Source organism: Gallinula chloropus, assembly GCF_964237585.1.
Source record: "Gallinula chloropus genome assembly, chromosome: 2".
Lineage (NCBI taxonomy): Eukaryota > Metazoa > Chordata > Aves > Gruiformes > Rallidae > Gallinula > Gallinula chloropus.
In genome coordinates this window covers 8151501-8166520 of record NC_140086.1, presented here as the reverse complement: position 1 = coordinate 8166520, position 15020 = coordinate 8151501, and the positions used below count along the sequence as shown (strand labels likewise).

General features: G+C 38.2%; 1 protein-coding gene across 2 annotated transcripts in view; it reads left to right on the top strand.

The window, feature by feature from the left end:
* The window catches only part of KHDRBS3 (KH RNA binding domain containing, signal transduction associated 3), a 93719-nt gene that overhangs the window by 41069 nt on the left and 37630 nt on the right, over nt 1–15020 (top strand). For both annotated transcript variants that reach the window (XR_014617138.1, XM_084260421.1), the window contains exons 4-5: nt 1289–1435; nt 8003–8142. Coding sequence is in view for 1 of the 2 variants with exons in the window: in XM_084260421.1 (XP_084116547.1) it covers nt 1289–1435; nt 8003–8142 (287 nt within the window). In the remaining variant the exon portion in view is untranslated. The remainder of the gene's footprint in view (nt 1–1288; nt 1436–8002; nt 8143–15020) is intronic.

Genomic DNA, 15020 nt, shown 5'->3' with positions numbered 1-15020 from the left:
ATGGATATCTGTACTGATGAAGATGTAGTGCTCAGTGCTAAATGAGGGTTTTATAGCTCAGGAACTGTTTCTCATTTAAGCCCAGTTCAAATTAAAACTAGATGTTTGAGCTGCTGTGTTTATATTTGCTTCCTACTTCTAAGATCAGTTATTTATATGGACATAATGGTTTTGATTAAGTGTAACCCTGCTGACTGACTGCTTGCTATCCTTCCTGTGGATGGTCTAACAACAGTTAACTAGATTCTGCTTTTTTTAAACATACCGATAGTCAAACACTGAGTCTGACAACATTATTTATGAGATGCAGAGATGGATTGTCATTTATAAACTTGAACACCCATAATTAAGGGGTGTGTGTGGGAACACTTCAACTATCATTGAAACTATGTAATTTCAGTCACCTAAAAGATGAAGTACTTACCTGATGTTTGCTGAATGCAATGAACAGCAGGGGAGAGTTCTTAAGGCTTTGTTTTTTAGATAGCAGACCTGCTAAAAATTTGGTACAATGTTACTGTGAAATTTGTGTTTGATGGTGACTTAATCTCTTGGAATGAATCAGTCACAAACACACAAGGGAGGCAGGGAGCCTGAGACTAGCAAATGTCCTCTAGGTCTGTGAACATCTTGCATTTGACTATAAGAGATCTGAGCTCTGTTCCACTACAATTGAAATCATAGCTTTTCAGTCACAAATAAAACAGAATATAAAACCCCCTGTTCTGCAGTGGTGAACAGTTTTCTCTAATATCTTCTTTCCTCGACTCATATGCTGAACTGTTAGATTCAAATCCAAACAGCACTGTTCTGTGAAGGATGTACTCATGGGGTAGAAATCTGAGAATAGAAAATAAGCATGACTGTGCAGTAATAGATTGAAATAATATTGGTAAAAGAATCCCGCTCTTGTGGAATATTAGACCAAACCTGTTTCTAAAGACTTTTGAGAAGAGGCTTCCAAGTTCACTTACGGTTCTTAGTGTCTTCTGTGTGAAGCTGGTATGCTTGGGAAAACTCCTGTGAATGTTGTCCTTTGTGCTACAGTTTGTGTATGTAAGCAAATGCTGATAGGTCATATTTTGTGTTAGCAGTCCTGTAGTAAGCAAACTGATATTTTAGCAATGAGATTTGGAAGTGTATCAGGAAAGTATGTAATTTTATGCCTTTTTAGTTGATGTCTGAACATGAGTAAACAGTATAAGCAGATGCATCTGAAGGTAATTGTAACACTTGTGTTAAGTTTAAAATAAGGTGGAAAAAACCCAACTACTTTCTTATTTCCTAGGAGGAAGAGTTGAGAAAAAGTGGAGAAGCAAAGTACTTCCACCTGAATGATGACCTGCATGTTCTAATTGAAGTATTTGCTCCACCGGCAGAAGCATATGCCAGAATGGGACATGCATTGGAAGAAATCAAGAAGTTCCTCATCCCTGTTAGTATAATTTTTGGTAAAAATTCTGCCAGTCTCAAGTGAGAAATTTTCTCTAAAACCGTAATTTGGGTCAGGTCATGTTGCTTAATTTCCTTCAGTTTTGAAAAGGGTGATGTTTACTTTTCATTCTGATACACAGCCATTGGGTGAATGCACAGTTATCCACATACTCTCACCTCATGACCTTTTGTGTAAAAGTAATTTATTCTTGCTTAACTGGTTATTTGCAGGGGGCTTAAACTTCTAAGTTATATATAATTGTAAAAATATGTAAAATAGGGAAAATATCTTTGCTTAAGGGAGGACTTTTCTGTGTTCTTTGTATACCTGAAGCATCAGCATAGGGTTCTGTTTCACTAAAATTTGAAGTTGTAGCATTACTGTAACCCATAATCCTGGCTTAATGTTCAGTGCTAAGAATCAGTGCAATTTTATCTTGTATCTTTATTTTGCTCACAAAGCTAGTGATGCATGGATTATACTTGTATTCTAGTGTAACCTTCAATGTATGGTATGTGGATGTATAGAATGAGATGTGGCTTCCAGTAAGTTTGTACTGCCGGTCTGGGATATATAGACACCAATGTTGCAGGTGTTTTTTTACAGAAGACACTTTTACTCACTTCTCATGTAAGGACCAACTTCAGTTGTTTTGCAATAGTAATCTGCTTGGAAGAGACCAAGTTCTCAAGAAGCTGGGGTGTTTGAGGTGGTCTTACTGTGTGAAGATTATACTTGGATTAGCTTTCTGATGAATCATAGAATGCATTAGGTTGGATGGGACTTTTAAAGGTGGGGTGGTTTGACACTGGCTGGAGGTCAGATGCCCACAAAAACTACTCTATCACTCCTTTTTTCAGCTTTCAGGGAAGAAAATTTATGTTTAGAGGGTTAGGAGTAGAGATAAGGACAGAGAGATCATTCTGTAATTAGTATCGTGGGCAAAACAGGCTCAACACAGAACAAAACGAAAATTAATTTATTACACTGCACACCCAGTGACACCAGATTTTGGATAATGAGAAATGGGACCAGATCTTAAAGCACCTCCCTCCCCTCACCCCTCCCTTCTTAGACTTGACTTGAGTCATGATTTTACTCCCTTCTTCCCCCCTGCTTTGTGGCATGGGGAGAGGCAGGAAATGGTGGAATGGGGGTTTTGGTCAGTTCTTCAGGAGTTTTCCTTAGGGGGAAGAGGGGTGTATGCATTCATCACTCCCTTTCCCTGCTGCATGGTGGGGTCCCGCCCATGGGAGATAGTCTTCCCATGAACTAATCCAGTATGAGTCCTTTCCTACGGGGCTTCAGCTCCTCACCAGCTGCCCCAGTGTGGGTCACTTCTATGGGGTGGAGTCATAGAATCATAGAATGTCTCTGTCTCCCAGGCCCAGACTGCTTCAGCCAGGTCCTCTACAAAGTCACAAGTCCACTACCCCTGTCAGGAAACCTTCTCGGTGTGGGTTGGTCTCATTCTCTGTGTCTCTTACCCCACTTTCACTGACCTTGGTGTCTGCATCTTCTCACTCCCTTCTCTGGTGGCAAAAAGCGGCTGCTTGTGTTTTTCTTAAATGTGATTCATAGAGGCACTGTGACCATTGCTGACAGGCTTGGCCTTGGTCAACAATGACTTCATCCTTGAGTCAGCTGGTGTTTACTTTGTAGCCTATAGAAGGCTTCTAGCTGCTTCTTGCAGAAGCCACCCTTGCATTCCCCCTCCTCCACCAGAACCCAGCCATGCAAAACTACATCAAAGGGTCTTGTGTAGTCCAACCCCCTGGCATTATTTAACTAGATTAGGTTGCCCAGAGCTTTGTTACGCCTCGTATCAGGGATGGGGCCTCCACTACTTCTCTGGGCAACCTCCCTCAAAGTGAAAAAATCTTCCTGATGTCTAATGTAAACTTAACCTGCTCTAGTTTAAAACCATTGCTCCTCATCCAATTGCTATGTGCCCTTACCAACAGTGCTTGACAGCTTTCCTGTGGGCCTGTTCAGGTACTGGAAGGCTGCTACAAGGTGTTCCCTGAGCCTTCTCTTCTCCACACTGAACAAGCCCCATGTTTAAGAAATGTTCTTCTGATTTTATTGGTTATCAAATGACTGACTATAGAAATCAAAGCATCTTCAAGGTGCATTGATTTCTGCTAGTAATACTGCTTAGGAAACCAAGTCCTGAAGTGACTGGAGCTAATTGTGTGCTCCTTAAGTGTTTTTTCTGTCTTGTTCTTGTCTGATAGGAAGTCAGATCATATGCCCCAGTACTACTGTAAGACATGAAACGCAGCATGGTAAATAGTAATCATCAGGAGGTTCATTTAGGAATACATCCTGATGTGAATAACACTAATGTCGTCAACCTCCTGAATGTCTTGAGAATTATGTTCTATTATAAAGAAGCAAGCATGACAGAACTCCATCTGCAGTTTCCAAATGGCTTTTGTCTTGATGTTTATGAAGAGGTAAATAAAGTACTGTTCAAACATCCGAACTGCTGAAGTAGGGGATACTGAAACAGAATATTTGTAGGAATGCTGGACTGTCTTAATGTTGAAGGTTACTGTATTTACATATTCATGACTGTATGAAGAGATAAGGGAGAATTAAGTTCTTGGCTGTTCTAGTGAGCAGCCAGCTGTTTTCTTTTGAGATGAAAATATGATCAACTTGATGTGTGTTTTGCATGTACTGGAAGTGAGGATATATCCAATTTCTCTGCCCCTTCATCAGATCTTATTTTTCTTCATTGAGCTTGATTCACCTAATGTCACAACAAATGAAATAAGCTTATCAAAACCTTGTCATTACTTCTGGTAAGCCAGTAGAATTAGACTGATAATGAGCAATTCTACTTTTCTGTCTCAATTTTTGATCATTGCATCTTTATTGTACTGAGCTGAACTGATGCTACATAATCTTTTCTGTATTACAGGATCAAGCCAACACTGTCTTAATTTCCCTTTGGCTTTTCAAATGTAATCTTATCAGAATGGTTCTAAATGCCTTAATCTCTTCTGCTCCCCTACCCCTCTAACAGGAGCTACTCCAGAAAGCACTAAGGAACAGCTTTGTCCTTTCCAAAACTACTGCTTAGCTAACTGCTGCCAAATGCAACTTGATTTTTACTTTCTATGAGGTCTGTTATGGCTTTCCATAACCTTCTGACAATTTTAGATACTGATAGTAATTTATGAATATGGTCACTGTTCAGTTTTCACATCTACCCTGAATATACAATCACAAGGGGTCCTACAATGTAGGATGCGAAATATCCTTGTAGTAGCTGACTGTAGCAAAAATACCTTGGCCTCTATTCTCACATCATTAGATCAATGAGCAAGCATCTTTGCATTGAAATTCAGCCTCGGGCAGCTGTAGTGGTGTACTCTCATTTAAATTATCAATATAACTCAAATCTTATAACTGAGACTTTGACTGTGCTTGTGTTTCCTGGATTCTCTTCTGGAATTGTGGCTTGAAATTCTTGTGTTGTCATCTTAAGTTAGCCAGTCCCTTTGTAGCCAGACCCTCTTGTCAGCAGTATATTTGATGGGAAGAATGGTGGGAGTCATGCTTTACTTTTTGCAGAATTAATTCTGTCTGGACAAAAAGCCAGATACTTCTACCTTCAACTCCCCCTGGGTTGGTAATCATGGGTGATGCTATGATTACTGTATTTTTGGCCAATAGGGCTTTTTTTTAGTCTATTTTACTTAATTTTTTTAGTGGTAGTAGTCATTCTTTTGACAGCTGCAGCATTAATTATACTTTGTTTACCAATCACTTTTTTCCCCTGTCTTTAAAGCAGAAGAGTAAAATACCTTTGAACGAGAGTCTGTAGCAGTTAGTTTATAATATCAGCAGAATTTACAAGTGTTTCTTCTAGTCTGCCTTGCCTCATGCATATTAAGTTTGTAAGGTGCAGTGATGAAAAATCATTTAATGACGTTTTGAAGACCTGGTGGCTTTGGAAACTTGCAGACTTTTCTTTAAGCAAGATGGAACTAACTGTAAGGTGTATACATAAAGGTGTCTGGAAACATGCCAACTGCTGCTCCATGCCAGGATATAGATGTGGTTCACTGTTTTGCAAGACTCTAGGGTTTTGCATGTATCAGTCTTAACATTAAACAAACTTTTTACTAATAGCTTGAATGATCAATTGGGATAAGGTCTTAACTTAGAGGTGATCCCAAGGAGAGCTGCACCTTATGTGTTGATCAGGGCTGGATGAAAATCACAGATGACACTTAATGTTGTCTAGTTCAGTCATGTAAGTAATTTCATGTAGGGAAAAATCTCTTGCATGTGTATTGATGCAGTCATTCCTACAGAAGAAACAATTCTCCATGTTTCAAGAAGACTGTAGCCAGTCAGGATGGGCAGTATTAAGACAGTGAGACTACATTTGCTCACTTGAGATTAATGATCAGTATTTAACTGAAATTTGAGTGTTGTCTCTGCTTATTGTACATGGGAGGAGCGCAGTTCCAAAGGGTTTCCATGTCCATCTTGTGTCCTTAAGTGAGGAAGAGATTGTTGTCTCCTCAATTTGACTTGAAGTGTGCTGTTTTCCAGCAGTGGGTATTCATAAATTGACCATCTGTTCCTTTTAATTGAAGAATCCAGTTCAGAGTAATGGATTAATGCTGCTTATCATGGATTCCTTGCACTGCTCCTTCACTCTGTATCCTCCTGCTGCCTCTGGCATATGTGATAAGGAATGTATCTTCTCTTCTGTGCCTTTGTTTTGTGGAGTCCTTGTCTGTGACTGAGGCTGCTGGTTTGTCTGGTAGGATGCTGCAGGAAAATGAGAAATCATTGACAAAAAGACAAAACAGGTACAGCGACAACCTAAGCATGTCTCTGCCATCAAAGCTGTATTTCTAGAATCCCTGCTGAGGTGGATGTCAAGTGGAGAAGTTATAAATGGGAGTCTGTGTCAGAACTTTGAGACCTAAGTGTTGTGTGTTGGTACAGTTTGAAAAATCCATTAGCATTTTGTTTCAAGGCTGAAGTTTCGTTCCATACACACCTCTCATTAAATTTTGCATTTGAAGCCAGTACTGGCTTCAATACTGGTCCAGGAGAAAGCACAACTATAGAGTAGTTTTCTGAACAGCAACTGGCCACAACTGTACTCAGTTGGCTGTTTCTATTGTAGTCCCTACAGTGGTTTGATTGTGCAGTGGGTCTAAGCTATTTTAGAGAAATCTGTTTCTCAAAAGCTTAAATTCTGCTGTTTAAAAACAGCTCATTTGGTCTTCCAGAGTGTGTTTGCTGTTCTGCTAAGTGGAAGGTGATGTCAGATGGTCAGCTCTGAGTTAAATTTCAGAGCTCATTCAAGACAGTCTGGACAAAATGCCTTTAGTTTTACTTTTTTAGTCACTCTTCAGAAGTGGCATGTAAAGGAATACTTATTCTTGTTGGGGGAAGACTAGGGGAGGTAGAGTGTTTCAAGGATAATTGAGATCTTTGAATTCATAGACACTTTAATGTCCTTTCAAATGAATAGTTATGCTTCCTAGTTGTCTGCAAGGCTACCTGGCAGTCTTGTTGTACCTGCCTAGTGCATAGATGTAAAACTCAAGGTTTCCAGTAAGATGCTGATCCTTTGTTTTGTAATTGAATTGGTACAATATATGGTATTTGAACAAACCTTTCTTCTTTGACATAGGAGGATTTTCAGGAGATAAGAGCTGCTACATCAGAAATATCACTTCATTCTTATTAGAAAACCTACTAATATTTTTGTAGTTTGTATGTATACATTTTGGGTTAAATATTTTTCTGATTCACTTTTACAGCTGTATTCTTTGGCTTACTTTAAGTGGAGGGAAAATTATAGGAAAATGTGTGTAGATGAAGTTCATTGCTGTAGCTATTTTGTTCTTGTGCTAGTTTTGGAGGTTGGCTCAAGGTCGCTGAAGAGACTCTTGTGTATTTTAGAAGTACCATATTAATTCCGTTTAAATAACTTCAGCTTTCCTTATGGTAGGACTTGAGAGGATTTGTGAACAAACAGTTTGCTTATCACTGCATATTCTAGAACTGAACTCTTTAGCTCTTTCTATTAAAAGTGTCTGTGTGGAATGAATTTAATTTTTTATTCTTTAACTCCTGATTTTAAGTGTAGATGTCTAATCTGTCTTTCAGGGCTGTTCTCAACAATGCTTGTTACTGCTACTTGATACCAGACAATGATATTTTTCCTGCTTTTAACACACTGTCTTTATACAGCTTGAACTACAAACCACATCTTGCCTCATAATACAGGACCTTCATATTTTGTTGTTGCTCCCCTCTATCTACAGCCTTTTAACAGTGGTATTCTAAGTAGTAAAGCTACATGGAGCTAATATGCAATAGGAAAGAAAGTTTCTAAGCAAAAATTGTATTGTATAGAAGTCTTAATATTCAATTGCCTATTATGCCTATAGTGTTCTGAATATTAAACTTTCAGTGGAATGGTTACCTCTTTTAAGATGAAACTTTCAGGATCAGTGTTTGCTGATACTAACTTGGTGATTGAACAGTTTCGTTTCTTTCTCCCTCTGCCCCCCTTTGTAGGACTACAATGATGAAATCAGACAGGCACAGCTTCAAGAATTAACATATTTAAATGGAGGTTCAGAAAATGCAGAAGTTCCAGTAGCTCGTGGAAAAGCATCTATTCGAGCAAGAGGAGTGCCAGTTCCTGCTTTGTCCAGGTAGGTGTCTCAGCTCCAGTGGTGTTTCATTTGAATGTATGTTACAAGCTTCTCCCTACAAACATGCCCCACTGCCCAAACGTGCAACAGTAAAATACTCAGGACACCCAAAAGAAGCAAAAGATAAGGGAAATGATTTTGATTCATTCCATATAGTCTAAATAGTTAAGACAGAATTAACAATGGTGCTGAGTTTTGTCTTATGAAACTTGATTGATACCCTGCTTACTCTAAGGGGCTGGACTTTGACCTTTAAAGGTTTCTTCCACCTTAACACATTCTGTGCTTCTGTTAGCAATCTACATCATATGAGATGTTCAGTTTTAGTGTCACCATCTGCTTGACTTGTAACTTTCAGTGGCTCCTTAGGTGTGTGTAGGGTCTGTGTACCAGCCCTGTGGAGCTCATGTCTTTGAAAAACTGGTGAATCTGTCTTGCCTTTGACATATGACTTTCAGTGCAATTTTTCTTAAGAGTATGTGTTCCTTTTTTGCTGTATTTCTAAGTTATAGTCATAAAATAATGTTATAGAAGTGTTTTGGAAGTAGAATTTGGATTGTCTCATTTGAGTGGCACTTACTTCATACAAAAGGCTTTTGTTTGATTCAGGAATAGGCAAGTCTACTGCTGCTTCTGCTTTATTTTCCTTTGACACAGGAGATGTGTTATTTTTACTTTAGCATCCTCTATCTTCCTTGCAGTACTGAGATGACAACTTCAACTCCTTTGAGTCCTGAAGTGTGAAAACAAAAACTAAATAAAGTACATAACTGTTTCTGTTACAGTACCAGAGAAATTGTGGCTGCAGCAGCTAAATGTAACTGGTTTCTACAGTGAACTGTTTCCCTTCAGTTGTGGCTGTGGTGCTTACTAATGCAAGCTTTAAAGTGTGTTAACTCAGATTAAGCATGTTAGGAAAATAGCATTGAGGAATTACTCCTTTCAGAGACCTGTTTAGTTACATATATCCTGTAAGAGTGGTTGCAAATGTAATGCAGAGTGAATCTTAATTTAGAGAATTTGCAGTTGTTGGTTGTGCCCTGTAAGAATACCATTTTCTCTAAATTATGATACTACTCAAGAATAAAAGAACAAAAATTTGTTGATTTATCTGTTCTGCTTGATTTTAATATTATTCAGAGTAGTGGTAATTATATACCAAGGCTCACTTCTTCAGCACTATAATCAGCCATACAAAAGTGCTTGCAAATTAGATTTCACTTGAGTTTTGGAGACTTGTTTTTTGCTAATTTTTTTCCTGTAACACCTCTGCTACAGATGTTCAGAACAGGCACAGTCACAGTTCTCTTGAATGTTTTTTAATTTTTCATATATCCCTAAGCTAGTGTTTGATACAGAAGTTACTGTTTGGACTGATCTTATCACTGAAGTTTGATACCTAATTTCCACTGCTAGTATCTAGCACATCCTTGCAAACTGAACCCTTTAGGGTCCTGAGTTTTTAACATAACTAATTCCATCTGCTGGGTTTTGGTAAATTGGTTTTCAAACCTGCATGTTATACAAGACAGACATGCTGTTAGGCTGTTTACAAAATCCTTGGTAGTTAATCCTGTTGGTCTAAACCCATTGAAGTGTCCTCAGGGTAATTTTAAGTTAGTATTTGATTTGGAAATGATAGCTAAAAGTTGTATATGCTGTCACTTAGGTTCTAAAGAAAACCAGAGGGTTTTGGTTTGACTAAAACTTCCTTTTAGGCTTTTCTTAAACTTCAAAACTTTCCCCTCAAATTCAAGTGCTCCGTTAAAATAAAAGATTCCTTGAGTGGAATTGAATGTTCTTTCACTCAATGGTTGTAGGATCTCAGTAGCAAGATCTCAAATGCAGTTGCAATGCTCTGATTCTTTTTTAGCACAAATTGATTTCAGTGAGTAATGCTTTAGTTGAAGGATGGTGTTGTTAAAGGCTTTGTCTTAGTGTTAAATAAAACAGTTTTAATAGGAAGCATCCCTGAGATCCAGGAGAGTTTGAAGCAAGGCTTGAAACATGTAAAAAAAGTTTAAAACCTTGATTCTAACTTCCTTATAATCTGTATTTAAGGTACCAAGCTTAGATGAATGAAACACCTTGTGAGGATGCAATAACTTGAGATTAAATTCCCAATTTGTTAAGCCTTTATTATTCCTGATTAGTTTCACTTCAAAAAAACCAAAAATACTAATTTATGCCTTTTTTTGCTCCTTATCAGACATGTTGAAACTGGAGATAATGCATCTTATCAAGTGCCTTCTTTTAAGAAGACTTGTTACGAGTATGTTTAGCTCCATACCAAAATTTTACTTGGTAGAAAACACTAAATTTGTTATGTTTGCATGTAAAATTTTAGCTGCTTGTGCACAGGTATTCCAGTATATGGTAAGTAATTTCCTAATGCTTGTGGTTCAGTAACTTTTTATTACACTATTTCTGGCCTGATCCAGATACTGACTAATTTTTTTTACTGTAGAGCCCAGTAATATTTTTGGGGTGCGTGGATGGAGTTTCCTGTAGAAGGATTGTGTTTTGAACTCTACCTTTAGCTTTTCCTGTCACTGATCTTGGGATTATAGCTGCTTCCTTCTCCCCACTTACCCCCATTTTTTTCCTTTGTCCTAATACTGTTAAAGATGACCTTTCAACCTGTTTAGGTGGTACCTGCTGCTTCTGTGCAACAAGAGAAGGGACATGTGAATCTTTTCCCTAGTAAAAGGCTCATTTTCATTTCTTTGTTTTTATTGTTAACTGACATGGCTCTTCATTTTATCTAGTTGCCTCCAAAAAATTTAGTATCATCCCAGTTATTCAGTTTATTGTGCTAGGAAACTTAGAGGATCTATGATACCTTATGTAATGCAGTTATAGTAAGTAGCTAAAGTTGTAACTCTTGAAATCAGGAAAATAACACTTTCTGCTCTAAAAATTCACACTTCTATATTAAGAATGAATAAAAATAAGGTCTGAGGATCACTCAATTCTGACTCAAATTCAGGGAGCAAATTCGTGTTACTTCATAGCTATGAAATCAGTTAAAATCACAGAATGGTTTGAGTTGGAAGGGACCTTAAATATTCTCTAGTTTCAGCCCCCTTGCCATGGGCAGGGGAACCCTTCACTAGACCAGCTTGTCCAAAGCCCCATCCAGCCTGGCCTTGAACACTGCCAAGGAGAGGGTGTCTACAGTTTCTCTAGAAAACCTCTTCCAGTATCTCACCACTTTAATCATAAAGAGTTTTTTCCTTATGTTCAAACTAAGCATACCCTCTTTCAGTTCAAATGTGTATTGCCTCTTGTCCTATGACTACAGACCCTGGTAAAAGTATCTCAAATCTGTGTTACAAGCAAGAGCCCTTAGGTATTCAAAGGTCACAGTATGGGAGAGCTGGTTGGGTTTGCTCTTGAGATGAAGAATTGTATTTGAAGGTAGATACTTTGGTATCACTAAGATGTGGGGAGAAAAATAGTTTCTCATAAAGCCAATATGCAGGAGTATAACTAAAATTCTTGTTTATGCTTACAATTTTTTTACTCTCCCATAGATTCTTTTTATTCATGTTTTTCAGTGTATACATGGCTGGGATCCTAATGGATGAATTACTGTCATTATCTGGGGAAAAATAAAACTATTACAGAAGTTGCAGGCTAGGATTTACTGTCTTGTATCAAGTATAAGGTGATGTGCATTACAGCTGCAGTGTTTACAACTTTGTTATTGTCCTGTTATATGTATGGAATCAATTGATTTTTTTAAGATTATTTTGAGAACATGTATGAAATGTACTGCAAAAGATTCTGTAGTAGGAAAAAATAGGTGGCAAAGCCAGGTCAGGATCCAGGACGGACAGGTATGTTCAGTGTGATTTTTTACTTTGTGATAAATCTCTCCTTTTTCCCCAAAGCGAATTCTTTAGAAATAGAACTCTGTAATAAAACTTGCATAGGTGTAACTTTAACAGTGAAGGTCATCTTAAAAAAAAAAACAAGGAGGCAGGAATCCTGAGTGGTATCTGGATTTCAGTGTTTAGTATTTTGATGCTGGCACTTTAAAATAGCAGGCCTGTTTTTCAGATCTTTAATAAAACCTGAACCAAAATACTGTTTGGAGAACATTGAGCATAGCTCGCTGTACTCAAAGGAAAAAAAGTTGTTAGCAATGTTAGATCCATACATTGAGCAGGTTAAATCATTGCAGATGAATGGTAAAATTAAAGAATTCTGAATGTTCCCTCATTGAATAATGTTAGGGAACTGGTCTTAAATTTCACAAGTATTTTCATTTTAAAGCTGTTCTTCCATTTACTTCAAAGGGTACTTCGAGCCTGTGACTGAAATTTCCTTTTTTGGTCTTTCACTAGAACAAAATGAAGGAAAACTGAATTGACTTCAGCTATGATTTCAAAATCAGTAATTTTACTAATTCAGTCACACAATGAAATGTGAAATAAAAATCAATGTAATGCTAGAAAAGAGAAGTGAAAAGATAAAGTAGAGATATTAGTGAGGGAAGCTGGAAAGGAGTATCAGCTAGATGCTGTGCCTGCTTATGGTCAAGAGCAATAACTTAGTTTGCTGGAAACAAATCCTAGTAACTGAGACTACTATAAAGCAGAAATGTCAAATTATTGGTAATAGAGGAAGTATTTAAGTAGTTTCCTATGAATGTATTTAAGTTGTATCAGTTGGTAAAATACTATTTTATTGGCAATCAATGGTTAGTACCTGTAAATTACTTGTAAACATTCACAGATGTTTTGAGTCTATAGTATAGTGTGGTTCTAAATGGTGGTAGATTTTCTTTATATGCTTTCCCATAAATTAAACTATTCAAACAGTGAAAAGTTAATCAGTTACAAAATGCAGTGCTTAAGTGATGTTTTGACAGTACACAGTAAAGTACACTTTTCAGGTTTTATACACTAAAATTTTCTATAATTACTATATTTACAAATCACACTAACGCATTCTAACACTTTTCAAAGGCTTGTTCTTCCATTCTTTAATGTGATAGCTTTATAGTAATTAAGAGCTTCAATTATTCTTTTTTAATGAAAACAGGGATGAATCAGATTCCATCAAAAATAGTTTTCATGGCATGTTCAAAGGATTCTGTGACATGAGTTTGACTATTTCCTCTCACTATTCTTGTACGCAGTTCAGTGTAGTGAATAAGAAGATACTGAGTTACTGATACCAGTTTTATTTAGTCTGTTCCATGGTAACAAGATTGAAAAAGACTGTTTTTGTTGCAGGGCCTGCAAGTTAATTACCTTTGTGAGGTAAATTATTCCTAAATTAATCATCAAATCACTTGTGCATTTAATGGGGAAGGGTTAACTTCCTTCACTGGATTCAGATTAAATTCAAGAAAATAAAAGCCAGTGATGATTAAGATTAACCAGAAGTATTTCAAACTTTCTTATGGCCATAGTCTGGTTTAAGGCAGTAAAAGGATTCTGTGAGAGTAGGACTCTGGTCTCAAGTACATTGGAAGTAAGAATAATAGTACCTGGCTAGAAGCTAGGATTTGCTGAGTATGTTCAACCACCTATTTAACTACAGTCTCTTTAGTAGAAAAGACTTTAGTCACCTAAGGAGTAGATTTTTCTCATCCAAAGAAGTTTGAGCTTCTGGGTTGCACACTGATGTAAGACTTAGAGTAGAGTTTCTTACCAGTGTAGCAAGAAGAAATGAAACCCTAGTGTCTCCCGTGGTGCCTCAGTTGTGTAGTTCCATTATTACAGTATGTAGCTGGCTGTGCTCAGAGAAAGAAAACACATCAACATCTAGTAACAAAATTTGTTAGATCCATGTATTAAGCAGTTTAAATCCCTGCAGATGTATGGTACTGAATACTTCAATGAAAGAATGGCTAGGCCTGGATGGTGGTGATCAGTGATATGAAGTCCAGATGGAAGCCAGTGGTAAACAGTGTGCCCCAGGGAAAATACAGGACCCAGTCCTGTTAAACTGCATTAATGATCTGGGTGATGGGGCAGTGTGCCCACAAGCAGTTTGCAGGTGACCCTGCACTTCCCCTAGCTTACCTTCATTGGCTTCCTGTCAGGCCACTTTTCAAGCATTTCAGGTTCCTTGTGGATGTCGAACAGTCCTCTGGAATATCACCCACTACTCGTACTTCAAAGTTCTGCACCTGGGGAAGATCAGCCCCATGCACCAATGTATGCAGGAGGCCACTCAGCTGGACACTAAGTGGAAAATGAGCCAGCAGTGTGTTTTTTGCTGCAAAGGTGACTAATGGTATCCTTGCATGCATTGCTGTTGATTGCAGGCCAAGGGAGGTGATCCTTCCCTTCTGCTCATCGCTGGTGAGAGAACACCTGGTGTGCTATATCCATTTCTGGGCTCTTCAGTGCAAGAGGAGTAGGCATATACCACAAAGATTAGGGAAAGGTCACAAAGATTAAGGGTATAGAGCATATCTCTTGCAAGGAAAGCCTGAGAGCTGGGACAGTTTAGCCTAGAGAAGGCTCTCTTCAGTGGTCCCCAGTGACAGGACATGGACTTACATTGTCCAGAGGTTGTGGAGCCTTTACCATAGAAACATAGAATTATCATGGCTGGAAGGGACTGTGACACTAACCTTTCAATCTAAACCTCCCCTGGTATAACTTGGTGCCATTTTCTCTTGTCCTATTACTTGTCACTCGGGAGAAAAGGTCAGCACCCAGCTCTCTGCTGCCTCCTTTCAGGTAGTTGTAGAGAGCGATTAGGTCTCCCCTCAACAGTCTCTCCTCAACACCTTTTCTCCAGACTAAACAACCCCAGTTCCCTCAGCTGCTCCTCATAACATTCTGCAGTCCTCTCACCAACCTCTTTGCCCTTTGGACATGTTCCAGCACCTCAATGTCTTTTCTGTAGGG